Source organism: Musa acuminata, chromosome BXJ3-8, assembly GCF_036884655.1.
Source record: "Musa acuminata AAA Group cultivar baxijiao chromosome BXJ3-8, Cavendish_Baxijiao_AAA, whole genome shotgun sequence".
Taxonomy (NCBI): domain Eukaryota; kingdom Viridiplantae; phylum Streptophyta; class Magnoliopsida; order Zingiberales; family Musaceae; genus Musa; species Musa acuminata.
In genome coordinates, this window is record NC_088356.1 from 5,789,028 (window position 1) to 5,815,478 (window position 26,451).

The 26,451-nt window shown below is 38.8% G+C and overlaps 4 protein-coding genes across 7 annotated transcripts; 2 read left to right on the top strand and 2 right to left on the bottom strand.

Moving 5' to 3' along the window:
- Positions 1 to 1,385: 1,385 nt before the first annotated feature.
- On the bottom strand, positions 1,386 to 9,199 carry LOC135646136 (uncharacterized). Of its 4 annotated transcripts, XM_065165335.1 has the most exons (11): positions 8,442 to 9,199; positions 8,271 to 8,333; positions 7,977 to 8,061; positions 7,786 to 7,895; positions 7,631 to 7,696; positions 6,168 to 6,644; positions 6,020 to 6,088; positions 3,846 to 4,007; positions 2,472 to 2,682; positions 2,004 to 2,339; positions 1,386 to 1,914 (listed from the first exon to the last, which is right to left on the bottom strand). In XM_065165335.1, the coding sequence occupies exons 1-11, from the start codon at positions 9,042 to 9,044 to the stop codon at positions 1,814 to 1,816; spliced, it is 2,283 nt and encodes a 760-aa protein (XP_065021407.1). In that variant the 5' UTR covers positions 9,045 to 9,199; the 3' UTR covers positions 1,386 to 1,813. The 4 variants fall into 4 exon arrangements, with proteins under 4 accessions (XP_065021407.1, XP_065021406.1, XP_065021408.1 ...); XM_065165334.1 differs by having other exon boundaries at positions 7,786 to 8,061; XM_065165336.1 differs by lacking the exon at positions 3,846 to 4,007 and having other exon boundaries at positions 1,674 to 1,914; positions 7,786 to 8,061; positions 8,442 to 9,195.
- A 727-nt stretch (positions 9,200 to 9,926) lies between these two features.
- Positions 9,927 to 11,775, bottom strand: LOC135645163 (flavonoid 3',5'-hydroxylase 1-like). Its single transcript, XM_065163277.1, has 2 exons — positions 10,864 to 11,775; positions 9,927 to 10,785 (listed from the first exon to the last, which is right to left on the bottom strand). Exons 1-2 carry the CDS (start codon positions 11,746 to 11,748, stop codon positions 10,159 to 10,161), a joined length of 1,512 nt encoding a protein of 503 aa, XP_065019349.1. The 5' UTR covers positions 11,749 to 11,775; the 3' UTR covers positions 9,927 to 10,158.
- Positions 11,776 to 13,396: 1,621 nt separating this feature from the next.
- LOC103993498 (probable magnesium transporter NIPA2) lies at positions 13,397 to 17,544 on the top strand. The gene is made up of 9 exons (XM_009413585.3): positions 13,397 to 13,512; positions 13,638 to 13,796; positions 14,036 to 14,092; positions 15,132 to 15,222; positions 15,311 to 15,471; positions 15,714 to 15,841; positions 15,921 to 16,058; positions 16,918 to 17,010; positions 17,169 to 17,544. The coding sequence occupies exons 2-9, from the start codon at positions 13,670 to 13,672 to the stop codon at positions 17,310 to 17,312; spliced, it is 939 nt and encodes a 312-aa protein (XP_009411860.1). The 5' UTR covers positions 13,397 to 13,512; positions 13,638 to 13,669; the 3' UTR covers positions 17,313 to 17,544.
- A 1,346-nt stretch (positions 17,545 to 18,890) lies between these two features.
- On the top strand, positions 18,891 to 25,882 carry LOC135644391 (GDT1-like protein 4). The gene is made up of 9 exons (XM_065161924.1): positions 18,891 to 19,107; positions 19,192 to 19,260; positions 19,341 to 19,466; positions 19,555 to 19,653; positions 19,800 to 19,872; positions 21,914 to 21,999; positions 22,927 to 23,010; positions 23,291 to 23,350; positions 25,560 to 25,882. Exons 1-9 carry the CDS (start codon positions 19,006 to 19,008, stop codon positions 25,746 to 25,748), a joined length of 888 nt encoding a protein of 295 aa, XP_065017996.1. The 5' UTR covers positions 18,891 to 19,005; the 3' UTR covers positions 25,749 to 25,882.
- The last annotated feature ends 569 nt before the right edge of the window (positions 25,883 to 26,451 follow it).

A 26,451-nucleotide genomic window follows, 5' to 3' on the forward strand; every position in this document is an offset into this window, starting at 1 on the left:
TATGTCCGTAAGACCTCAAATCCTTAAATAAGAAATTTTATAATATTTTGATTTATTTCAAAGCCAATGATTTGAATGAATTTACAAGGATTATATATATATATATATATATATATATATATATATATATACACCCACTATCATAAACTTTAATTTAAATGTATAGGATTAATAATTTATTTTTTTTAGAAAGAACATCAAAATATCATGTTTAGGGAAGATATATTATTACATATAGAATAATAATTGGATGGTGATGTATGAAATCAGGTCAGCTCGAAAACTCATTTGATATATAAAATTAAAATAAAGAATTTATCAAATCACGTAAAATATGTTAAGATGAAAAGACATCTGACGGAATTCTAAATTGTGCTGAATATTCTAGTGGTGGCCGCCACGAGACACGAAAATGAAGTGCGTTGTCATGACGTATTATTATTATTCTATTACAATCTTTGACTGTGACCCAACGCCCACGGTATTTGGCTACGGACAAACCAAGGAATCTTGGCGTGCCATGGACGAGACGAAGAGGATTTAGTTGTCTTCATGGACTTGGATCTTTCGAGAGAGAGAACACGACCCCCTGGCGAGGGTAGTCTCATGTTTGATGGTGCTTTCATCTTGGCTTCAGCACTGTTGTTGATGATGTGATGTGATTTGATGTGATGGCTACCACCACTTCATCTCGAACCTCTTTGGTCAAATACTTCCGATTAAAGCTAATTCATAATTCATCAATATGCATATAAGCATATACAAAAAAGATATTCTCGTAAAATTAAAACCTAGTTTGTGTATGCTATCCACAATCTAATCCAATCCATACATGGAAAATGGAAAGAAATTTGCATCACTTAAAATTTGTGTATTTGAAGTAATATGATTTTAGAAATATCAAACTGAGGTAATTATTTCATCCAATCAAATGTTAAGCTGCTAATTGGGTAAGATCATAACACTCCTGATTTAATCATCTTGATATTTATGTTCTTCATGACAAGATACAAAAGACATTTCAACAAATTATTATAGTTGGCTACAATACAAAGACACTTCAACAAATATGCTATCATATGTAGAAAGGTGAGGAATAACAACATCTATTAGGTGGATCACATGGTCACAACAGTCACAGATACTTCCAGGAATGCCATGTTCCATCAATATTTGTTTTCATGTGTTAGAACATCATGGAAGTCGATGATGTGAGAGAAACTTGCACGTAACTCTCAGGTGCAACCATGATCTGAATAAGGAACAACAGCATCTGATTAATATCTTGAATCGAGGTCAAAATCAGTGAATAAAAACCACCTTATCATTTCCGCAATGAGACTGAAGCGTGGCGAAGAGAAACCTTCATGAAGTCTTTTGAGTCATCCCAAACATGATGTGTGCCTTCGATTCAAACTTTCATATCTCTAGAATAATCAAATACTAAGCACCTGGTCGTGTATTGATATCGAACAAAAGAATAGAATGAATATAGCCGAGACTTGCAACCACAATATACATTTCCAATGACTAGAACTCAGAAAGAGGAAAGAAAAGAAGCATCGAGCGTAAGAATGGAGAACGACACACCAATGATTGTTTCTAAGATCATTCTTCCTCATTTGGGATCGATAATGTTGCAACGTAATACTCGGCTTCGTCTGTTACGTGAAGACTTTCTCGAGTGCTCTTGGATTTATTAGATAGCACCTGCGACACTGCAGTTTTATCTAGGAAAGAGATTGTCTTGACTGGGTACCCGAGCGTGTTTAAGAATCTCCTGCTTCCAAATTCCAGATGTGTCTTGAACTAATCAAAATGTAAGTTTGGGAGGATCATGAGATATCCGATTGGCCCACAGGTTTGCAAGCTTGCCAAAATAATAGTTTCCGCTCCATAGCACCATTTTCATGTCTGTTTAATATGGAACAACAAATAAGTCCACGGGAGAGAAGTCACGATGAATAACCAGAATAAAGAGTTCAGAATCATCCAGACTGTACCTTGCAATTCTTCCGTGGTCAAAAGTGATATTCTACAAATCGTTTTGTCATGATTAAAAGAATAGTGGGAGAGATCAAGGTCACCAAGATGTTTGATGGATGAAAGGAGTCGTTTGGCCAAAACGGCATATTCTACACCATTGGCATCAGAAATGGTTTTCAAAGCGTTCTCCAGACCGGAGACGGTCCATGCTTCAGCACACTTATCTAAGTTTGTTAATAATTGGCTGGAGACACCCCGATTCAACAGTATCCAAGGTTTGTAAAGTTTCAAAGAGACTCTCAAGACTTCTGTGACTCGATAGATCTCCCCGATGGCAATAAAATATTTTACTTCTGCAGGGCATTAAATATTGGAAGGAGGAAAATTAAATATCTAGAAGTAACAAATTTGCAAAATTGGCTAACTCAAAAACAGAGGAAGGTTCCAATTTATGAAATATAAATTCAGTTAACATGAATGTGTACCTTGAAATAATATTTGCATCAATTTTTGTGCTCGAACCGACTCTTGCAAAATTATGGCACCATGCTGCAACTCTTGAACACAAGCCACACTTATGGCAGACCATGCATGAATATAAGCATGCTGTTCCTCTCTTGATGCTAATGCCAGAATACAAAGTACTGAGTTGGTATGTTCAAGAAATTCAATTGCTGCACATAACTCTTTCCCTGCCTATGGAAAGCAAATTAGTTTCTGAACACAGTGCATGTCTTCATGGATCATGCAAGAATATTTTAACAGACCTAATTATTGGAAAGCAAATGGTCTTTTGTTCAGATTTCCATTGCCATTATTGATAAGTTCTACAATATAGAAGAAAATTTCCACCAAAATTAACTGTAGTACAATTTGCCCTTAAGAATTCCATCTTTTTTGCCACTGTAAGGTATTTGCATTACGAGACCAAAACCAAAAATTTAGGAGGGGGTTGATCTGAATGTTCCTTTCACTAAGGCTATAATTCCATATTAAACATCAAACTATCAGAGACGTACAGAAAAAAATTTCATCAAAATTAATTGTAGTACCCTTTTACCTTAAGAATCCATCTCTTTTGCCTCTCAAAAATTTGCATTACATCATGATCAAAACCAAAAATCTAAGAGGGGATTGGTCTGCATGTTATCCTTTACTTTCTGAAGATCGTCCAGGGTTTCGTCAATAAGAAAAACTCTTAAAACTTGACTAAGTACACTGTTTATTTTTTGGTACATTTTCCTTTCGCTTCTCAAGAATTATGTTTCCTTTGACCCCAGATCTTTGTATGTTAGCATTCTTGGTCTTTTCATTAGTTATTCGGATAAGTCTTGTCCTTTAAGTCTAATTAAGTACATTGCATAGGCCCACCTTAAAAGTTGTACTACAACAGTAATCAATCAAAAAGTGGTGAAAGTGGATTAGATGACATGACCAATGATCGTGTCCTATGAAGTCCGGGTCACATATTTTATAAATATGATGAGGGATAGTTCTCAAGTAAACAAAATTTTAATTTTTCAAGAAAGAGCAGCAAAATTCCTGAATAATAAATATTGTCTATCATGTCACCAATGGAAACAATAAGAAAGATAATCAATTTAAAACAGATTTGGTAAACATCTTGTTACAACCATCATGATTAATTGGGAGAAGGATCATCCATGCACTAAATTGTTCATCCAATATAAAGATGTTAAACGTTCATGTAAACAGATACAATCCACTTTAGAACATATCATAATAAGTTTTAAGTCAATTTTCATATGCCAACAAATGCAGATTAGATAAGATAAATTTTGGTCTGCAAATAATTAGCTGATTCTTCCATGTAAAGCATAGGTTTAAGGAGTGCTTACTGATATTATTCTTTCTGACAGGTGATATTCTTGCTCAAATGCTCGAAAGTTTGGCTCTTCTACAGCTTTAAGCAGTTGACTAATGCAAACATTTTTTGATAGGTGCTCTCCTATTTTGGCATTTTCAGTACCCTTAACTTCTTCTAGTTTCTCATAAGCTACCTAAAGAAAGGAGGGGAAAATAGTTGTAAGTGTAACTCAAACCTGTAAAGCAGAACTGACAAACTAAAATTTCTTTTAAGAAATCTTACAGTATTCATTCACCATGAAAGTAATGAGAGGTCAGAAAATATAACTTGCAAGAATATATAAGATTTAGGAACTTAAATTGTCCGTTAGTCATACTCAAAGGCAAGCAGAGGAAAAATAAATGGCAAGCATGCTATGACATGTTTTTAGATTAAATGAATAACAAAAACTACAACTTGAGTTGTATTTTCTAAATGTATTAGAAATTTTTAAAAGCAAAAGAAGTTCATTATGCATAAAATTATAAGAAGCCATGTGTAAGCTATTAAATATATTTATCTCTTCGGTTAATACGAGTAATACATGAAATTAGATCTTCAAGAAGAAAGAAATTTTCATGAAAGAAGTTTAATTTCATTATTCTTTCTCCAGAATTTGAATGATCAACACCAACATTTTTTCAAGGATAGGCGAGCTGTTAAAGGCATGGACCTTTTTAACCATCGGCAATTTTTTGTGGAGTGGTATAGATTAACAAGGCATGGGAATATTATTAAATTATGACTCCAAAGAATTTTGGCAGTTGCTACTTGTATAATATTCATTGTTGAACTGTATCCTATAACTAGTGTAAATCAAACTTCGGTTACAAATTTAATACTTGGGCTTCTATAGGATCTCTTATGGTATAGGATACGCTATTTTGGAGTTCTATAAGGGACAGGTATATGTAGCTATAGATTCCATGAAGTTACTGGTTCCTGTATCCATGTTGGGCACTTTCCCAACATGGCCATGCTGCATCCTAATTTTTCTTTTTCTTTTTTTTTTTGCTGAAATTGATCATTGCTTGGTCATGGAGAAAACACTCACCTACATGGCTTGATGCTTATTGGACAAAGCCATTGCTATCTCATGAACTTCTCTAGATGCATTTGGTTTAATTTTTGATGAATATGTATATTGATGTGTGTAACAAATTTAATCTAATTGAGCACTTCTTAGCAAGGTTCGCCGTACTGTACCGTACCGGCATTTCGACCCGGGCTCGGTACGGTACGGTACTGGTGTACCGGGCGATACATCAGGGCGTACCGAGCGGTACACCCTGATGTACCGAACAATTTTATATTTTTTTCATACTGTAGCAATGCTACAGTATAGCACTGTAGCACTGTAACGGTACCGGGCAGTCCGTATACCGGTAACCTGTTGGACTGGTACATACCGTCCGGTACGGGCGGTACGCTTCGACAGACCTTGCTTCTTAGTATGTTTCATGACTTAGCTTGAGCCATGATCATTATTGGATTACTATATTAACTTACAATTACTATATATATATATTTTTAAATAATTTGAATTTTTATTGCTTAATATTTGATTGGTACTCAGAAAATGTATATTTTCTGGTTGTATTCATGATCATATCATATCCTGAATTTTTCAGTATCGCTGTTTAATGGTTCCGCATCACATCATGCCCACATATCGGTGTCAATTTCCGTGCCCATTAAGGGCCTGTACTTTCCCATACCAGGTGATGCAAACCCTATACCAGGCATGCTGTTTACCCTGGTTCACATATCAATAAACTGTAAATACTGCCTGCCCGTACCATACGAACTGCACCGAGTGTTATTGCAAACCTTGTTCATAATACCATATTATTAAGAAGGGCCATATATCTTTAGCATAAGAGATGAAGACTGAGGAGTAATTTGTGCTATAAGAAACATATTAGAAAGTGAGCTAAGGGCATCAAAACAACTGGTTAATGTAGAAGCAACTACAGATTTGTCCTATTGTTAATATAACTTGAAGATGACAATATACTTCATATATAATAATTTACTTAATATTATGACTCCAAAAGTAAGTTAATAAGATAAAAATTTCAAGGCAACTGACTTATTAAGTTAATGAAATGTAAAATTTTTCAACATAAAGAAATCACAGATTATAGATTAACTCATGGCACTCACCTTAATTTCTTCATATATTTCTTTTTCTTTAACTTCTTCACCAGAAAGAGAAGCAACTTCATATGCATTCTGAAATTAAAGGCATTTTTACTTAACAAAATTAATGAACATAGCAAGAAGCAAGCATATATAGTTTTATGGCACTAACCTTGAGATCATCAAGATGGCAATTTAATAAGGAAGCAGATCCATCTTTCAATCTACAATAAAGAGCTACAAGAGAGTTGTGTGTCAAATTAGTTGAATCATTTTTATCTATTTCACATGCAGAATCCTGATTCCTGACCACTACTTCTGAAGTTTTTAAGAACTCGCATTGAGTTCTACCAAGATGATAATCTCTCTGCACTGAGCTGACCATATCTGAGTTTTGATGCTTCTTTGTGGCATCATTTGCAGCACAAACAGCATCGTCCTGATCAACCTCAATGAACATTTCCAGTGTGTTGTTAGTAAGCCTATCGGATGAGGTAAAAGTTATATCTTTAGTTGAACTCCCCACAAACATTGGCTCACAAAAATACCCATTCAGGTCATTGAGTCCTAGATCAGCTTCTTTTTTAAAATTGCTGCAAGAATGAACAGGCCAGTCAACTAGGTTACTTTTCAACACGCTTCTGGTAGCCTGCAAATTATAAAAGAAAAGAGAGAGGACTTATCAGATATAAATCCACAGAATAATTCCCCTAAATCACATTTTTTTTAACAATTAACTAAAATTTATGCTTTCTTATATGATATAAACAACTAGGGTAATGATTATAATGTTGATAAAATATAGTGGGCGAAGTTTAAGTTTGCACTAGTCATGGTTTGTCTAGATCAAGTTATCAATTGTTCGTCTTAATTTAGGAGTCATAATTCCAACTCAGAATGCTTAGTGGTATCCAGTACCAGCAGGTCTATGCAACTATTAATCAGCTGTAGTAGTTAATCTATTCAGGGGGCATTTAAATTGCGTGTTTTAAGTAAATGGTACAGAACCATTCTAGGAAACCAAAACAATTATCTGAAACATTACAGTATTTGATCCTCAACTGACTGAAAGGGGTTTGATGACACATATTTAAGCTCAGATGAACAGTAAAGTCAGATATGCAGAAGTGTTTCTATCTGAGTGAGGCAAACCCCTTCTGCATTAACTGGTACAAGGGCCGTGTTCCACCCATTCTGACTCTATGAACCTGATTCAGAAAAATGCAGACACAGGATGACACACCATTGTGTCAAAGTTCAATGATGTTTATTAGATTCAGTGAATTTTAAATACTATCATGTAAAGCAGATATGAACTTAACAAAATTATTTCAACACGAAGGAAGCCAGTCATGGAGTATTTGGCCCAAAAATTTATTTGAGACAAGGGAGATAAGGCCATATTGATAATGAACAATACTCAAAAGAATGTTGTTTCAAAATACACAAATTATTACTAAGTCACTTATGGTTTACCAAACAAATTATATTTTTTCAATGTAACAAAAGTCTAAGATATTAATAGGACAGGCCATAAAAAAAACAAAATAGTTGTACTGAGGACAGCAGAAATGGGGTTAAAAGGGAGAGGGGGAACAGAAAAGGTGTTAGCATAGCAAAAAATCACATGCCAACCTCAGTTTCAGTGCTGGGACCCAGCATCTTTGTCTCAGCATCTTGAATCATTGGTTCTTCATGGCTCTGGGAAAAGATTAGAAGACTTCATCTATTAGATAAACAAATTATACCAACTACTGATGTCAATGCTAGAGGAATAGGAGAAACACAACCTTTTGTCCCAAAGTTGATACGACTTTGTTCTCCATAACAGTATCACCAAACTTCCAAAACTCCTCTTCACCTCTTTTCTCGCCATTCTCTGGGCCGGAAAACCAGTCATCTGTGTTTTGGGCATTTCTTATTCTATCATGAACAACCATAGGAAAACTAGCATCAGAAAGAAAGCCTGCTCCATCTGTACCACCATTACTAACATCTTGTCCATCACTACCAACACTGATCCAACCATTTGCCTCTTGATGACCTTGTGACCCAATTCGAAGAACCTTCACACAGCATAAGTGTCATATGACAAATATACATCACAAAAGCTCCGAATAAGAATGCAATTACTTACTTTTAAATAGGAGAGCAAATATGACAGATATATTCTTCGTAGAGAATGTCCATATTCTAATGCTAGTTGGAGATGCAGCTAAAATGCGAGAACAGAAAACAATACAGCGGGCAACATGAAGAAGCTGCTTCTTCTCACCTCGACTTCACCCACAGCTGCAACGCCACGAGGCCCAGATTTCTCCTCTCGTATACCGTCTTCCTGATACAATTATACAAAGAGCGGTGAAAATTGATCAATCAGCTCCGAAGAAAAATCGATGTTGAACCATGCGACCACCATACAAAAATGCATCATCATTATCAATACCATCATCAACTTGAGCACCGAATTGGGCGACGAGGAAGAGGCGTCCTTGTATTCCCAAGAGCTCTCGCCGGTATCGTCCGCCTTTCCCTCAGCCAAACGAGAGCCGATCCTGTCAACGCCAACCGGTTGGGGGGCATGGCCATAGAGACTGGTGATCAGATCCCTCAGCTCTCCGCCCGCAACCGGTCCCTTGTGATCTGTGGCCGGACTCGAAGAAGACAAAGAAGGAGAGCAGAGGTCCAGCGGCTGGAGGGGCTGCGGTACGTTCACCTCCTCCTCCTCCTCCCCGAAAATCGACAGCGGCAGCGCCCCTCTGGGTTTCTCCCATTCCTTGACACCCACGATCTCGTCGACGACGACGGCGGCGGAATGGGAAGGGAAGGCATCGAAGGGGGGCGGCGTAGCTGGGGATTCGAAACGCTGGGATCCGAGCGGGCTGACGACAAATTCGCCCCAGTCGTCATCGTCCTGCTGCCGATGGGGTGGGAGAGGTTGGTCGGAGGAGGCGAATATGAAGTCGCCAAAGCCGTCATCATCGTCGAAAGAGAACAGATCGGCGGGGGTGGAGAGGGTGGCAGCAGCAGCAGCGGGAATCCCAGGCATGGTGGCCTCGCCGGACAAGGGAATGAGATATTGGCGTCGGCTGCTTTGATGGGTTGGGTGGGCAAAAGTGAATTCGTGGTGCGAAATGAGGTGACCGGCGACGAGGCCACAGGAGAGTGGCTGACAAGGAAAGCCCACCTTTCGCCCGCCGACGCAGAGCGGGGCTCACTGAAGCCACGCTGTCGCTCCAATGCAATGCATCAATTTGCGCGCCGTTGTTGGATCTTGTTGATCGGATCCGCGTTGGCTTTGGTGTAGGTTCATTATGGACCAGTATGAGATAACGCGTAGCCCAATCAAACTTATATCATGCGTATTGATGAGGATAATAATGACGACATGACACGCCACGACGTCCATGATTGAACGACCCTCTGCCCAAAGTGCCCAAAGAAGACAATAATGTCGACGCGACATGCGCCGACGTCACCCGCTCTCAAACAACGACTTAGTCGTCGTCCAACCCAACATGCTTGGCCGAGAATGAGAAGGACGACAACCGAGGCGTGCCCATATCCTGCGGCAGTTCGGTCCTTCCCGCCACGCCAATACCAATGTCAGACGCTACCAGGAATACGAGCCTGCCCCCTGTAAGCGATGAGGGGGGAGAAAAAACACAGACAAAAAACTCCACTCCACATCATCTAACTTGATCATCGGAGGGGTCGGGCCGAGCTTCCGACCCGACATGTGTGCAGGTGCAAGGGCGGGGTTACATCTTCCCGGCGCTATGGAAAAGCTTCCCTCCCAACGCATCGTCCCGATCGGACCACCTTAACAGGCCACCTGGGCAATCTCGTGGGACGCCGTACCAGATCCTCGTCATTCAGACCCCGACCAAGCCACGCCACGGCATAAAGTTGTTTACACTTACATGTATCATAAAATATAATGAGCTCGAATTTTCTCATACATCAAAATTATATCATAGGTATCATAAAACATCATAACATAGAAGAAAAGATGCCTTCAAATCTTATAGATTTCATATGGTAACTTCGACGCAGTGTCGCAACAGACTAGTCTTACACACCCGATCGACCACTATCTTCCAACCTTATTCTTAAAGGTGACGGACTCATCCACTGTTCTGATCATCTCCACACGTCGTCGATTACTCGTAAATGCTCGCTGCCAATCGAGGGCTCACCATGGCCGCCACCGGCACGGTCTTCTGCAACGCGATCCCAAACGTCTCGCCCATATCGAGGTTCTCCCCTTCCGGCAGATTCCAGTTGAAGGCGTGGATCAAAGAACCCAACATATACTGGACGAGCACGACCCCCATGCGCACGCCGGCGCAGATCCTTCGCCCGGCGCCGAAGGGGATGAGCTCGAAGTCGTTGCCGCGCGGGTCCATCTTGGATCCCTCCGCCGTCATGAATCTGTCGGGATTGAACTCCAGCGGGTTTTCCCACACGTCCGGGTCCCTCCCGATCGCCCATATGTTGACCAACAGCTTGGTGTTCTTGGGGATGTAGTAGCCGTTGACCTCGCACGCCTGGGTCGAGATGCGCGGCAGGTTGAGAGGGGTGGACGGGTGCTTCCGGAACGATTCCTTGCATATGGCTTGCAGGTACGGGAGGTTTGGTATGTCGGATTCCTCCAGTCGCCGGTCCCGGCCGATGACTCTGTCCATCTCCGCTTGCGCCCGCTTGAGGATGCTCGGGTTCAGTAGCATCTCCGCCATCGCCCATTCGATCGTCCCTGTCGAGGTGTCCGTTCCTGCAGTGAACAGATTCTGCAACCAGGAAAACCACAACGTGATGCCATGTCAAAGAAGCGCTTTTGTGGACGACGAGCAGAAAGGTTTCGTTACCAAAAGCAGGGCCTTGATGTTATCGTTCGTCAGCTTCACCTCGTCCGAACCGTCCCGGTTGGTCAGCACGGTGTCCAGCAAATCGGGTCTCCCTTCACGGTCGCTTTTGGTCGCCTCGTGCTCGGCCACCATCCTACTGAGCACCGAATCGAACTTGTTGTGAAGCTTCTTCATCCGTCGCTCCAACCCCTGCAGGTCCATCCACGCCACCGCCGGGATGAAGTCGCCGATGTTCACCTGCCCCGCCAAAGTCATGAGCTCCACCACCATGTCCTTGAACTCGTTCGCCTGCGTGTCCTTCGTCTCGAACACCCGGCGACTCAGTATCACCCGCCCGATCATGTTCGCCATGGTGTAAATGAGCATCTCCCCCAGCATCACCCTCTCCCGCTTACGTCCCGACGCTTTCATGGCCCGCAGCATGTGGCCGACCTCGTCGCGCCGCACGCCGCTCCATGCGTCGAGCGCCTTGTTGCCGAGCATCTCCAGGTTGCACAGTTTGCGCAGCAGCTTCCACTTGGGGCCGTATTCCGCAAAAACAAGGTCCTGGCCCTCGTAGGCGAGCCTGATGGGGGCGGCGTCGACGGGGCGGTTGGAGAAGTAGGTATCGAGGGTCTTGAGGAAGACGCGAGCCGCACTCGGAGTAGAAGCCACGACCACGCCGAACTGCCCCATTTTGAGGTGCATGACCGGGCCGTACCGCTTGGCCATGCGGGCCAACGCGACGTGCGGCGTGCTTCCCAGCAGCGGGAGCGCACCGACGACGGGGAACCCTCGCGGCCCCGGTGGTAGAGCACGACGAGGGAGGAGACGCCGAACCACGTACCGAAGAGCATAAAAGAGCGCGACGCATAGAAAGAGCTCGCGCAGGAAGACCGTCGCCATGGTGGAAGGTGGAATCAACCCTGTCTTGTGGGAGCGATGGTGGCACGGGAGACCTATATAGATCTGTGTGTCACTTGGAGACTGGTAGCCGTGGGCAACGGCAATCACGAGGGGCGACGGATGGATACTCCACCCGCAAACGTGACCACCTGTCACTGACTTCTGCTTCTGTTTCCTGACCTTCCTGTGGTTCCAGTAACTCTTGTGGGCCAGCGGATCAAAATATTTAGGCACAATAAAATAATTATCCTTTTTTTCTTCCTCCATTTCTATTTAAAGGCGTCAACTAATTTAGTTGATAAAAAAATAATATTTTTTTAAATACTAAACTCAAATTCTACTTTAATAAAAAAATATTTTTATTTAATATAATCCTAAGAACTTGATTGCCCAGATAAATATATTTAATATTAAAATATATTTACAAAGGCAAATCTCATGTGGTTTGTCCATGAAATCAAATCATTAGTGAACTACCTACCGAAAGATAATAATAATACATGGACAAAGACTTCTTGTTATTTGAGATCGATTAGAATCGTCACCAGTTATGTTGAGTACTCACCTAATAAGTACTGCACGGACAATTATTTCGATGTGCCACCTCCAGCTTTGACCTTTAGTTGCTGTTCCATTAATGCATGGGAAGCACACTTGTTTATAGAATTACGGTTAGTGTGCTCAAAGGTGATCTACAGTTACTATGTTAGATCACAAAATAAATGGCCATAGGATTTGTATAGAGTGAATGATTTGGCCTTATTGCAAGCAAATGGCTTTCTTTAGGCATGTCATATCATTACCTTAATGATTGGTTTAATGATAGTGTATAGTAGACTTACCTAACTAGAGTTGAAAGTATAATAATACTTCATCAGGTAATTTTCTTTAGGATATAACCACTCTAGTCGGTAAAACACTTTAATTATTAAAGATAAAGGTTGAGATAAAATAAAATAAAATAAATATTTATTAAATAATTTAAAATATACAATAATTCTACAATTTGGGCATGAAAAGTGAAACAACACATGGTTTGTTATATTTGTCATCAAACCGTTAGGTAAATTGGCTTTATGATGTCGATTGATTTCGCTTAACACCATGATTAGTTCCACGTCAGAAATTTCTGAGATAAGATGATGATTAATTTGATTGATGCATTATTATTAATATTAACTTAAATATTTTAAGTTAGTAGTTTGAGCTCATTTTACTAAGATTAATAAGTTAGTTATTTCGTTCTAATAATCGATATCAAAGTCTAATATTAGAAGAGCATGATAGAAAATTCGAGTATGGAAGGTCTAATATATCAATTATCTCACTCTCAATATTTAATTATTATGATGATGAAAAAAATTATGTTATATATATATATAATTAAGCCTCTATGTATTAAATTTACTTACATGCTACCATGATTAATGTTGTAATTATATCCCTAAATATATATCACCGGAATCATATTCCATATAGTTTCTTCCAAAACAACCAAAGAAGGGTTTGATGCATCATGTAGCGTCGATCCCGAATCCAACGAACACGATTCGATCATGTATAGGTTCGCCCCCCGTGTGGGAGACTCACACGGACAACTCGAACGAGTAATAGCGAGGGAATCGGGGAGAGAGCTCAAAAGGCGGAAGCGGGCCCCCTCGTTGGAGGAGGCAACGCCGAAAGAAGCTGTTGCGTCGCCTCCCGCCCCCCCTCCATGAGCTTCCTCCCATCCGTCGATCCTCCGTCGCCGCTCTGATCGTTTTGGTGGGTGTTGCTCGCGGTTCCGGTCGAAGAATCCGGCGTCGTAGCTCTCTTTTCATTCATTTATAGGAAAAATGGCGTTTGTTGAGTGTCGGCTTTTATGTTGGGGTTCACTTTTTTGGATTCAGGGATCTAGCTTGGACGATTTGTGTGTTCAACGATGGGAGTCTCGGTGGACAACATTCGGGGTCTCGTGCTGGCCCTATCGTCGAGTCTTTTCATCGGGTCAAGCTTCATCGTGAAGAAGAAAGGGCTCAAAAGGGCCGGGGCGCATGGCGTCAGAGCAGGTCTGGTCTTTCTTGGTTTTTCTTCTCTTTCGTTTCCATTTCGTTACTATTGATCTGATCACGAAGGTCGATCCGAGACGTAGTTAATTACGATCACATACCAGGAATGATGGTTTGTGCCTTATGGAATCATAATTCACTATCGAGGAGGCATGAAGTTCTATATTGGATTAAAGTTCGTTTTGTTGCGGATATGAAGAAGTGATTGAGTAAATGATGTTTTCCTTTCAACATTTCAGGTTCGGGAGGGTTCTCATACTTGTACGAGCCTCTCTGGTGGGTTGGGATGCTTACTAGTAAGTTCAATGTTTGGATTTGATATCTGTAAGAATATCCTAGTGTTCTTAGACGTGATCCATATCTATTGGAGACATATCATGTCATCATGGAACATACTTTCAATTTCCTGGTTTATTTCTTGCGAACAAAAGCACCTTCTAGAGAGCTGTGAAGACATGCACATATTCGCCTTTTTTTTTTTCTGTAGTTATTCACCTGGTCAACTTGTTGGTATGAGACTTGTGATCATAATTGGAGTCCTGAATGTTCGGTGTTGAAACAAGTACTTGGCATGGAAAACTGAATTTATGAGCCAGGAGTTTGGGTTGTTTGGTGATGGTTTCTGAGTTTTAGGCACCTTTTTTTTTTTTTTTCAATTTTCTAAGAAAATAGTTTTGGCATTGTTATTGCTACAAATATATGAGCAGATGTGAATAGGTTAGCTAGTATTAGGCTCATTTAAAATCAGGGGAGACATTATTGTGGATTTTGTCATTTACAAAGATGATTTTTCTCTCAAAATTTATTAACGTAGCGAAAACTTTTTCCGTGTGAAGCCCAACGGCTAAAACCGTGTAATGCATCCTAGGAACCTGGAATGTTTCATTGAAGGATGCAGACCCTGCAGATAATGGCTCTACTTTGGTGGTTAGTAAGAGTGTCATCATTTCTGCCTAAAGGAAGTATCACTTAGGTAGGGCTGAATCGATTGGTTCAGGGCTGATATAGGCTAGAACAGATGGGGTAACCGATAGCTAACATAATTTGTGATATAGAACAAAGAACTTTTAGAAAGATTTTAGATTTCATAGCAAGCTGACTTGTTGCATGGTATTGTGCTGTTTGGCGTCGATTGACATAGGTCATGCACTTGGCATACATAAAGAAAAGCTTCAAGTTAATCTCTTGTGCAAGCAAGCTCCCAGATTCAAGTTCATGTATATTTTGTCTTCTAATTGACCATAAAATTTTGATTTTATGCAGAGGATATTACTGTCCCAGATCTATCCTCTCAACTTTGGTTATTTATTTATGTATATGTTTTATTGTCTACAGTGATACTTGGTGAGGCAGCTAACTTTGCTGCCTATGCATTTGCTCCGGCAATTCTTGTAACTCCTTTAGGAGCACTGAGTATAATTGTCAGGTATGGTAAACATGGCACTACTCTCAGGTTTAGTAAGTTCTAAAAGATCAATCTAAAGTGTGTCACTAATATGAGTTATTTGATGCAGTGCAGTGCTAGCTCATTTCTTTTTAAACGAGAAACTGCATATATTTGGCATCCTTGGGTGTGTTCTTTGTGTGGTTGGTTCTGTTAGTATTGTTTTGCATGCTCCAATAGAGAAAGATATTGAATCAGTTAAGGAAGTTTGGTACCTTGCCACTGAACCAGGTAACTCCAGTCTTAAATATTCTAGTTGTCTTGTCATGTGTGTTTGCTTAATTTTTTCATGTCCAATATTGATTCCTGTGCTGAGGTTAAACTCCTTTGGGTTTGTTTAAGCATGTGTTACTTATGTATGTTCCACTTAGACCTTTCTTTATACGCTGAATTTGTAAAAACAAACTTTTCATGTTTTCAGACTCAGAACCTTCAGCCTTTAGTCGACTAACGAACTGTTTTCTCTCCAACAGGGTTTATCGTTTATTTCTGTGTGGTCATGATCTTGGTTGTTTTTCTCATCGTCCACCTAGTTCCACGTTATGGGCAAACAAATTTGGTGGTATATGTTGGAATTTGCTCACTCATGGGTTCCCTGACGGTGTGTTCAGTGTTTGTTAAAACTACGGATGTGCATTTGTGCTTTCATCGCTGAAATGCTCACTAGGTTGTTGGTGCAGGTTATGAGTGTAAAAGCAGTGGGCATTGCGTTAAAGCTAACATTATCGGGAATGAATCAATTTGTCTATGCTCAGACCTGGTTTTTTACAGTTGTTGTAGCAATCTGTTGTCTCATGCAGATGAATTATCTGAACAAGGTAACCCTGATTTTGTGGGGCATGCATATGCTAATACAGAAACTTGCTTGACAATAGCATTTACTAATTTATCTGGTACTCATATTCAGTGTGCAGGGATTTCAAGAAAAAAGGTTGTCTTAAGCTAAAATAACCACATGAAGAATACATTGCTACAGAAACATAACAAATTTGAAGCGTTCGTCCTACATACTTCGCCATACAACCTTTGCTGTTGTCATATGGTGAATTATAACGAAAAATTAATACGCTATGAATGGTTTTGCAAACAAGTAATATACACAATTGATTTTAGAATAATGAATATACACATTATGCAGTGCAGAAAAATTCTATGGAGGAATTCATTCCATCATTTGCCAACAGTAAGATAAATTGGTTGGGATCATCATCGATATTTCACCTACATGCTTGGATGGCACCATATAGTATAGAGCTTGTGGCTTAATGCATCCATTTTTTGTTTTCATCTAGTGATTCATGGAGTCCATATGACATGAATGATTTACCATTTACAAAAAGGTTGATATTCTATCCAGGAATATTACGAAGGATTTGCATAAATTTAGTGTGTTACCTACAAAGGATTCTTAACTTTGCTCTCTCTCTCTCTCTCTCTCTTTCTCTCTCTCTCTCTCTCTCTCTCTTCCTTTTCCCTTTCTTTCTCCATCTATCTTATTTATTTTCTGAAGGATACAAAATTTGCATGTTAATAGAGTTTATCAAATCAAAATAAGTATGGCATGTTCATTGTGGTGCAGTAATCAATGAATGGATTAGTTTTTCTAATACTATCAAGTATCTTTTCTACAAACAGTTTCAGCTATGCTTATTGCAATTGTTGGATTCATCCATGCAGGCACTCGACACCTTCAATACTGCTGTGATATCCCCAGTCTACTATGTGATGTTCACTACTCTCACCATATTGGCTAGCATGATCATGTTTAAGGTGTTTTTTTTGTTGTCTTCCTTTTATGTTTGATTGTCAATGAATCTTACTTTTGTTGAACCTTCTGATTTAACTCCATTTTTCAGTTTAATTTTCAGTTTCTTCAGCAATAACTGTTTGTCTCAGAGTTATTGCTAACTTAGCTAGTTATGAACCAGGATTGGGCCTCCCAGAATGCTTCCCAGATAGTCACTGAGATATGTGGGTTCGTTACAATACTCTCTGGTACTTTCCTTCTCCACAAGACAATGGACATGGGAGAAAGTACTCCCATGGAAACAATAGCCCTGAGTGACTCCTAGAAATTCAAACAAGTAATTCATCCTTGCTTCGGTCATTGATCGATCAAGTTTCAGCATCAAATTACTCCATCAAATCAGATCGTCCCACTGAAACTCCTGTGCAACTCTTTCCTGAAAAGAACATCAAGAAAGCCTGAGGAAGATGACAGTCCCTGATCCATGCTTGGGACATACTCTGTATTCTCTATATCTTTGTTCTGGATTTTGACATGCCATAAACATCGGTTGACTGACGAAGAATGCAACTTCTACCGTCCCAATTTAGTACAAGGGACTTCATCTACCTATGTGTATTCGCTGTCAACAACTTGATCTGGAGAGAGAAAGCTTCAATTCTTTTCATCTTGTAACAAGTGATGTATGGTCTGTATCTTTTTTCATTGTTCAGTATATTTTTGTCGCATGATTCTACTTGTATAGCTGACTTTTTCTTCTGGAAGAAGACCAGACAATTAATCAGACTTGTCAGAGAACTGATTCCCAAACCAATGTAGCTGAAATTGTTTTCAATAGCATGATTGACAAGCTCATCAGATCAAGGTTGACTCTTAAGAGTCTGAGCTCTCTTTAAAACTCTTGCAACACAATGCCAGCCATGTGACATCAACTCTCAAAAATGGAATAAGGTCATCAGTGTGTGTATTATTTGCCATGGTTTTAGTACTATGTTTTCAGAGAGAAGTACATGTTTCAAAGTTCATTCAGCATTCTGATTCCCTTACAGTGAGTTATTATGACTACATGAACACAATTCAATCAGTTGACTAATTGAACATTTATCTGTCTCTGTATACATTTATCAATCAGTTGGACATGAGCTTGACTCAATCTCATGTCCAATTGATCATGAACAGGTTTGATCACTCTCACCATCTATCCAATTTAGTCGCGCTTTCCTCTGCATTTATCAGTCCCCACGTGCAGATGATCTCAAATGGTGGAGACTCGCCTGCAATCTCCCAACCCTTCCATTACACGCCAAACTTCCACAAGTCAAAATTGGATCTCACTCCGTGTTTCTGACCTAAAAGTTAATTCGTGGTTAGTTCTCAAGTCACACTTTTGACTTTTGAACCAGCTTTTATATTATGTCGGCTATAGTCTTAACAATGATTATTACAAGACTAATAATCATAATATTTATTTTCTGATGTAAAATTCAATGATAAAAAAAATAGTATTATAATTGATCATCTATAGATCTCGAATCATAAAAAACATGACATAATAAACTAATTGAATGGATTTTACTGAACACAAATAATTAAAATGTTAAAGCTTTTGTCTACTTCATTATTTCCTCATTCCTTCATTATTTTAAACACAAAGAGGAATTAATATGTACTATAAATAATTAGATATACAAATATCTTTTTTTTTCATAATAATAATAATAATAATTTTTCCTGCCATTGGCAATTGCAAAAATTAATTCTTATATTTTTTAAAATTATATTGAGATTTTTATATTTATAAAAGTACAATATTTATTTACTTATTTATAATGATTGAGATGAAACATATGTAATTACTAATTAGCCCGTATAAAAGAGCAGAGCTCTCATATTAATCGTATGAGCTAAGCCATTGGTATAGATCCACGCGAGTTCTTCAAATCCCCCCCTTCCCTATATCTCTTCTTCTCCATACGGCAGGCTTTGGATCTGAATCTAGGGTTTCAGCTCCAGTCCCGATGGATCGCTCCCGCAGGTGCCCTAGATATGGTCGTCTCTCTTCGATTGCTCTGTTCTTCCTCATCCTGCTTGCCTCTAATTCATCTCTAGCCTTGGCGCAGGTAATCTCTTGATCCCTTTTCTTGTTCGGCTGATCGTGATGCGGGATCTTTAAGGTAGTTTTGTCGATTTTGCTTATGTTTCAGGAGTCGGAGACGGATAATGGCGAGAACGCATCGGCCGTCTTGCCTAAATCTTTGGATCGGCGCACGAAAGTGAGTGGATCTTTGGCGTTGTAGGTGATTTTGTTTTGTCTGCGTCTCCTGATGAAATGGGGGGTTTTGTTCTGCTGCAGATGTTGCTTCGCCCGTTCCGGAAAGATGAAGATGCGAGCTGGGAGGGCGTCGTTTCGTTGGACCAAACGGGGCTGGGCCTCTTTGATGCCTTCTTCGCTAGCTTTTCCATGATTATCGTCAGCGAGGTGTGATGATTTTAACGAGTTCCGGTCTTGAATCGATGTCTGTACTAATGTCAGTCGTCATGTTGTTGTGATCATCTGTTCCTGCTAGATCGGAGATGAGACCTTTATAATTGCTGCTCTTATGGCGATGCGCCATCCGAAATCAATTGTCCTGTCCGGTGCACTCGCCGCCCTTTTTGTGATGACGGTGAGTGCCTCCTTTGCGGCTTCCTTCTTGTTGAGATTCTTGGTCTTCTGCACTTCCTCTTTGATATATTTTATGTAGTGTAAATCACGCTTCTGAAGCCTTGTGCGTTTTTGAATGTTGCATATCGCAATTGCCTGTTGTTCTAGGTACTGTCAACTGGACTTGGTAGGATCGTGCCCAATTTGATATCGCGGAAGCACACCAACAGTGCAGCTACAGGTAAAGTTATCATTCAACTTTTCTCATTTATCTTTCTTTTGCTGCAATTCAAGTGCTCTCTGTTCACCTTTATCTTTATCCACATCCAGTTTTTGATTTCTTCAGTAATAGAAAGGGGATCTGCTGAGAATGTGAATACACCATAAGTGGTTTGTCATTGCCAGTTGATAATAATGCAATATATCAAATCTACTACATCCAACCTTATGTTGGAGGGGAACAAATATAACTACTATACCACAGCTACCTTTTGCTACACAACCTGACTTTGTGATCTAGTAATGAACATTGATTGACAAAGTTTGATTGAAGATCCCAAAAAGGAATAAGGTAATACTTGAAATTGATTGAGAAAGTTTTCTTATTCTACAAAGATCGAAGTCCATTAGTGAAGAATGATATCTTCTTTGAAGAAGGAAAGAATAGTTGATTAATTTGACTATATGTAATTATATACTTTTATTTCTCTATTTTGCTTTCTCTCTTTGTACTTTGAGTCTATTAGAAGAGGGAAAGAGATTGTGAATGAATGAATCAAAGCATGAAATGAATCAATGAATGAATAAGTCCATTTCTCACCTTCTATATAAGTGGTGTGAGACAATATTTATTTTTCCTAATGGTATGAATTTATTGTGCACATGTAATATGTGTGGATATGCAAGACCTTCATCCCGAGTATTACTTCTAAAACTAGAACCAGTTTAGTCGTTATTACTTTTCTATTATCTTTTGGATTAGTTACTTTCCCTTTGTATCTCTTTTCCTTCCTTTATTAAAAAGAAAAACTCTCTGCATGTCATGAATTAGTCCTACATCAGAAGCTCTTTATAGATGTGCATTTTGAGTGCCTGAAGTATTGACATATGTGTGGATATGTGAGACCTTCATCCTGAGTATTACTTCTATGACTAGAACCAGTTTAGTTGTTATCACTTGTATCTTTTTTATTATTAACTTTCCCTTTGTATCTCTTTTCCTTCCTTTATTAAAAAGAAAAACTTGCTCTGCATGTCATGAGCTAGTCCTACATCAGAAGCTCTTTCTAGATGTACATTTTGAGTGCCTGAAGTATTGCCATAGATAATGTTGCTTCAGAAATTTTCATTCCTGCATAGTTTATTGGCCTATGCATGTTTTCCTACATAATGTGTGATGAAAAGTCAACTGATATTCTCAAACAATTATCTATAACTGACACAATTATTTCTTTTACTTCAAAAACCTCCTAATCAAGATACCAAAATAGATTTTTTTATTGCAGACATATTAGCCTAATACAAATTCAGCGCATGGAAGTTCATTTTGTACTATGTTCTTCTATTCTTAGATTAAAGGTCTAATTCGGATCACATTTTGTCAAGAAAAAATGATCGTCTATCCAATGTGTTGAGAGTGATGCGAACTGGCGCACTTTTTCAAAATTTGTCATGTTCGAGATCTGAGGTTGTTTGGGGTGCTTCTCTGACTTAGATGAGTAGATTGACTCTCGATGCGATCCTTGACGAGACTTGCAAACCTTGTGTGGGGCTTACTTGACATGGTCCCTCAATGTTCAAGTTAGTAATTGTTGGAGGTTGGAAAGACCGAGGAGGTCAAAGAAGGTTTATAGAGAGTCAAAAAACTTGCATTGAATTTGAAAAGGCCCCTATTTATAGCTAGGGGTCCCTGACCACTTATGGGACATATTCTCTGGATAAGAAAATTATGATTTCTGAGAATATTTTCCCCAAGGATTATGCTGACATGGAAAACCTCACTGGCTTGTTTTGTCAATTTTTTTGGCTTAAAAAGCTCCACGTGTCAACTGCCAGTTGGCTGAGAATATTCTTCATATCGCATTTCATTAGAATTTGTATTTGTTCAATCATGTCATTGTTTTCTGTTCTGTCATGTCATTACTGCTTTGTGAAGTCCACTTTATAGATTATTTCCCTACTCTTTGAATAATGTCCTAATCAGGATTGTATTTAATTTGAGTTTGTTATTTGTTGTTTGGAGCATCTCACAGTAATAACTTTCCTCTGTCTACTCCACACAGTGCTGTATGCATTCTTTGGGCTGCGATTACTATACATCGCCTGGAGATCAGATTCAAAGACATCACAGAAGAAGGAAATGGAAGAAGTATGCTTCTGTGGTTTGATTTTTTACTGTAAATATGATAAACCTATAGTGGCCAGTATGCTTCTTTGGTCTGCTTTTTCTGTAAAAATATCTGTTTCTATTATTTCTTTATTGCATTGTTCTTTGTGGTTGTATCAGGACTCTGCTTTTGTTGGCAGTCAACATAAGTTTTGGGATTTTGATTCTTGCTTAGGATGAAATTGCATATTTTGCTTGAAGTTTTTAAAACCTGTCTTTGCTTTCTGACTTCTCAACCATAATATTTTAGCATATTCCATAGATGGATGCTGCCATATTTAAATGGAACTTAGGTAACTGTGGCATTTGGCAATTATTGATGGTATGTGGCTTCAGAATGCCTTGACTTTATATATTTAGTGTGTTGAAGTGCATTAGCTATATAGTACAAGTAGTAAATCATCATGGTTGTTTTGCAATTTTTTTATTTCTTGCCGGTATAGACATAAAATTCATCATAATACAATTAAAAAGTGGTATTTGTGTATTTATATTGTCTACTTAACTTTTCAAACTTTATTGAATATAAGCTCCATCCATATTGACTTTTGTGACAGTCTTCAGCTTATCTTCTGTGGTGAAATCTTATTTCTTTTCCCCTCCTTTCCCCTCTTTTTTTGTGTCATGGTGTCACAATTTTTGAATGGAGAGCACTGATTAAAACTTCTAGAGCATTGTAGCTCAAGAATTAACAAGTGATTGAAAAAGAACTGTAATTAGATATCTGGTATTTAAGTGCACATACATCTTCGTGATATGATTCATATTTGCCTGAGCATGAGTAACTTTTTACAACTTCTTGTTAGTGTATATACATTTCAAATTGCCAGATCAGCTTAAAGTTACTGCATTATCCCAAAAGCTTATGAAAAATTTCTAGTTGTTAACTTCAGTGATCAACTAATGAAGGTAGAAGAAAAGCTTGAGTCAGGGCAAGGGAAGTCAACGTTGCGCCGCTTCTTTTCAAGATTTTGTACGCCAATATTCTTGGAGGTTTGGATCACTCATTAATTGCTTCTGGGTGATGCCCATCACTTTCTGTATGTTTCGTTTTGCGTCGGATACTATTGTATGTCTGGGATGTTTCGTGGTGTTTGAAAGCTTATAATCTTTGTTCTTTGTACGTAGATGTAGAGACTACATGGATGCCTATGAATATTCTGGAACATATTAATATTGATGCCTTATCTTTCAAATTGATCATTTTTTGCAAATTAACTCGAATATAGGAAAAAAATTGACTTTTATTGATAAAACTACCTTGTGTATGCAGTCATTTATTTTGACATTTTTGGCTGAATGGGGGGATCGCAGCCAGATAGCAACTATTGCGGTGAGCTATCTATCACCTTTTATAGAGTTTATTTCCTTATGGTTCATACAACTTTTACTTGACTTAAAATTTGTATGTAGCCTCATCTGGACATCTGAAATGCATTTTTGCTACTCTCTAATAATTGATTATGTGGATCAAGTCATTCAATTCATGGTACATATTAATTTTGCAATTTCTTGCTGCAATTGGTCTAAATTCTTCACTAAGATACTTCTGAACCTAAACTAATTTAACTGGTCTGCTCATTTATATGTTTCTATTAGCTCTTCAATCTATCTTCCATGATAATTTTGGAGGATTTGTTTTTTCTTTATGAAGTTATCACCTTTTTTGAAGTGTATTTGCTTGTGAATAAGAAATGTTGGTTGCTAATTACATCTGAAACATTATTGAGTATAACTTTGTATGTGTTATGTTGCTAGCTGGGACACTGACCATGAGCTCATTCCAAACATTCTTTTGCGGTTGCCATGAATGTTGGGTGCATGTGTCCAAACATGAAGTACATGAACATTTCAGCAGAAGAATTCATGGCCTGGTTTTAGACCTGTCTCATGTCAATATCAATGCTTAGAGTAAAATCAAATAGGCAAACTAAGAAGCTGAATTGCAAAATCAGCACATCTACCCATTGGTGTTGCATGATACAGGCAAATGAATTGGTGTTAGATGCATATCCAAGTGTTTGATCTGGATATAGATGAGGACATATGGGTAGATGTAGGAGACTAACGTTGATAGAATGTGTTATATTAGAAGACGAGTTAACAAGAAACCTTGGAAGCCAAAATGTCACACCTTGAATATGTGTTTATTCCTGAGATATTTGACGGCTCCCCGTAAAATGTGAGAGTCAGATAACACTTTGCACAGTAAGATTTACTATGCAAGTCAGCAAATAATATTTTTAACCATCTAGTGTAATAGACTTTGAAAGTTGGTAGGAATAGTATAAGAATAGGGTATGAGCCTGTGAGTGTAGGATTAAAAAAACACTAAGAAACTTGGAAAAATAAAAAAATTGAATGGCAACTAAAACAATGTTAACTGATTTTTTGTAGATGCATGTGAAATGTTGCTTTAAAATTGTTAACTTAAAAAATGGTTTAGGTCTAATAGTCCATGGTGCTAGGGTTTTTAAGCTGTCACCAAAGAGACCTCTCAGACTCTTCCATCCTCTCTTTGCTTGCACAGACGTGCATGCACCGCATTGGCATTTCAAAACTGGGGACTCGGTGAGTTTCTTTTCTTTCCTTTGTGCTCTTCTTCTTCTTCTTCTTCTTCTTCTTCATCTTCCTTATTTGTCTACAATGGGATCAAGGAAATTTGCTGGTTGCTGAGAATTGGTCCATTCCTGGCTGATTTCTGGCATCGGCTAAGAAATAGCTGACAATCCGGATTGCATGGCTTTGGCAGATCCTGATTTAGATTGGCCAAACAATGAACCATTGTTTGAAGCATGGTTTGAAATTACTATAAATTAATTGTTTAGGTATTGTTGCACTCCGAATGGCAAAACCGTAGAACTTCGTAAGACACTGCAATTTTGTGGAAGAATAGTGATTTCGAGTAAATAATGTATGTTTATTAGAACATGACATTGTTAAGAGGGTGTACCATTTAAATTTATTTAACTGGCCACCAACATAGAGTTTGCCATGCCATTATGCAGGGAGTCATAGTTACCTGATGCTCGATTTTAGAAGTGCCCAGAAAATGTATATGTATTATGCTTATTTTTTTCGTCTTTGTAAGTTGTGTAACTACCCCAAAAGCTGCAAAATTTCTCAAGCATCATGAACTGGTGATTTTCTATGGCTAGAAAGCAGGGCTTAATGTACTCAAGAACTCTCCTGGAGTATAATTGTAGCCGTGCAGCTTGTTTCCATCCCATGTTAACTTTTCTTCCATCGAAGGACTTGGGAGGTGGGCAGACACTATGATTAGTTAGGGCAAAAATGGATAATTAGTTTAATCTATCATATTTGGCCTTTGATTCTTTTGAATACCTATTCTTCTCCACCAATCTGATTGCACACCAGGTGCCAGTTACTCCTTTTTTTTTTCTGATCAAAGCACCTGTTAATGTGAACAGAACAAATAATCCTCTACTGGAATTGCAGAGGCATATTCTACCTACATGTTTATCATCCTTTAAATTTCTTTGTTTGATTAATTAGAGCATGTCGTGTTGTGGATCCTGCAGCTGGCAACTCACAAGAACGCAATTGGAGTTGCCGTAGGCGCAACTTTGGGTCACACTATATGTACAACATTAGCAGTGGTGGGAGGGAGCATGCTGGCATCCAAAATATCACAAAAGACAGTTGCTACCATTGGCGGCCTTCTGTTTCTGGGGTTTTCCTTATCATCATACTTTTACCCTCCATTGTGATACAAAATGTGCTGATAATTTTTATGATAGGCATTTGTTACAAACCAACCCGGATATATGTTTTGCTATACTCCTTTTCTCCTCTGTATCACAGATAAAATTGATTTACATGTCTCAAGTTTTGAATCTGTAAAGAGGGCAGTAGTCAAAGTCTTGTGTTCTCAGGAATTCGTTTCAGTACATGGAATGTGGAAGACCTTTGAAGACTGACCTTTTTGAGTGTAGCACATCCACCAAGGGAAGAGGAGGGGACAGTGCGCTTCTTTGATGTGCGTCCCAGCCGCCAGCAGTGACTGAGACCGTGTCCAAAGTCAATGGCATGAAGCGTTTACTTTCATGGGTAAGTGTTAACGGCATGCAAGCAGCATCATCTTGATTACTAGATACCCTTGCGATCATTTCAGGCATGCCCATGCTTGCAAGCTTTTGTGTTTCTTTTCACGCCAGTTGTCGGTTTTGAAATTAGTCCAGAGTTAATTTGGTCCCAATGTTTCGGCTCTATTTTTTTTTTCTTCTTTCCTTTGATAAATTAGTCTGGTACATCTATTATCATATCATTTTGATGAGTGAGTTTAGAACATCATCATATGAAAGAATGTTTTAGGTATTGATATGGTTATTATTTTTGATCTACTTGACATGTAAAGTCTAGTCAACTTGATGATGATGATGATGATGTGCCAGTTGTGTATATCACATTAAG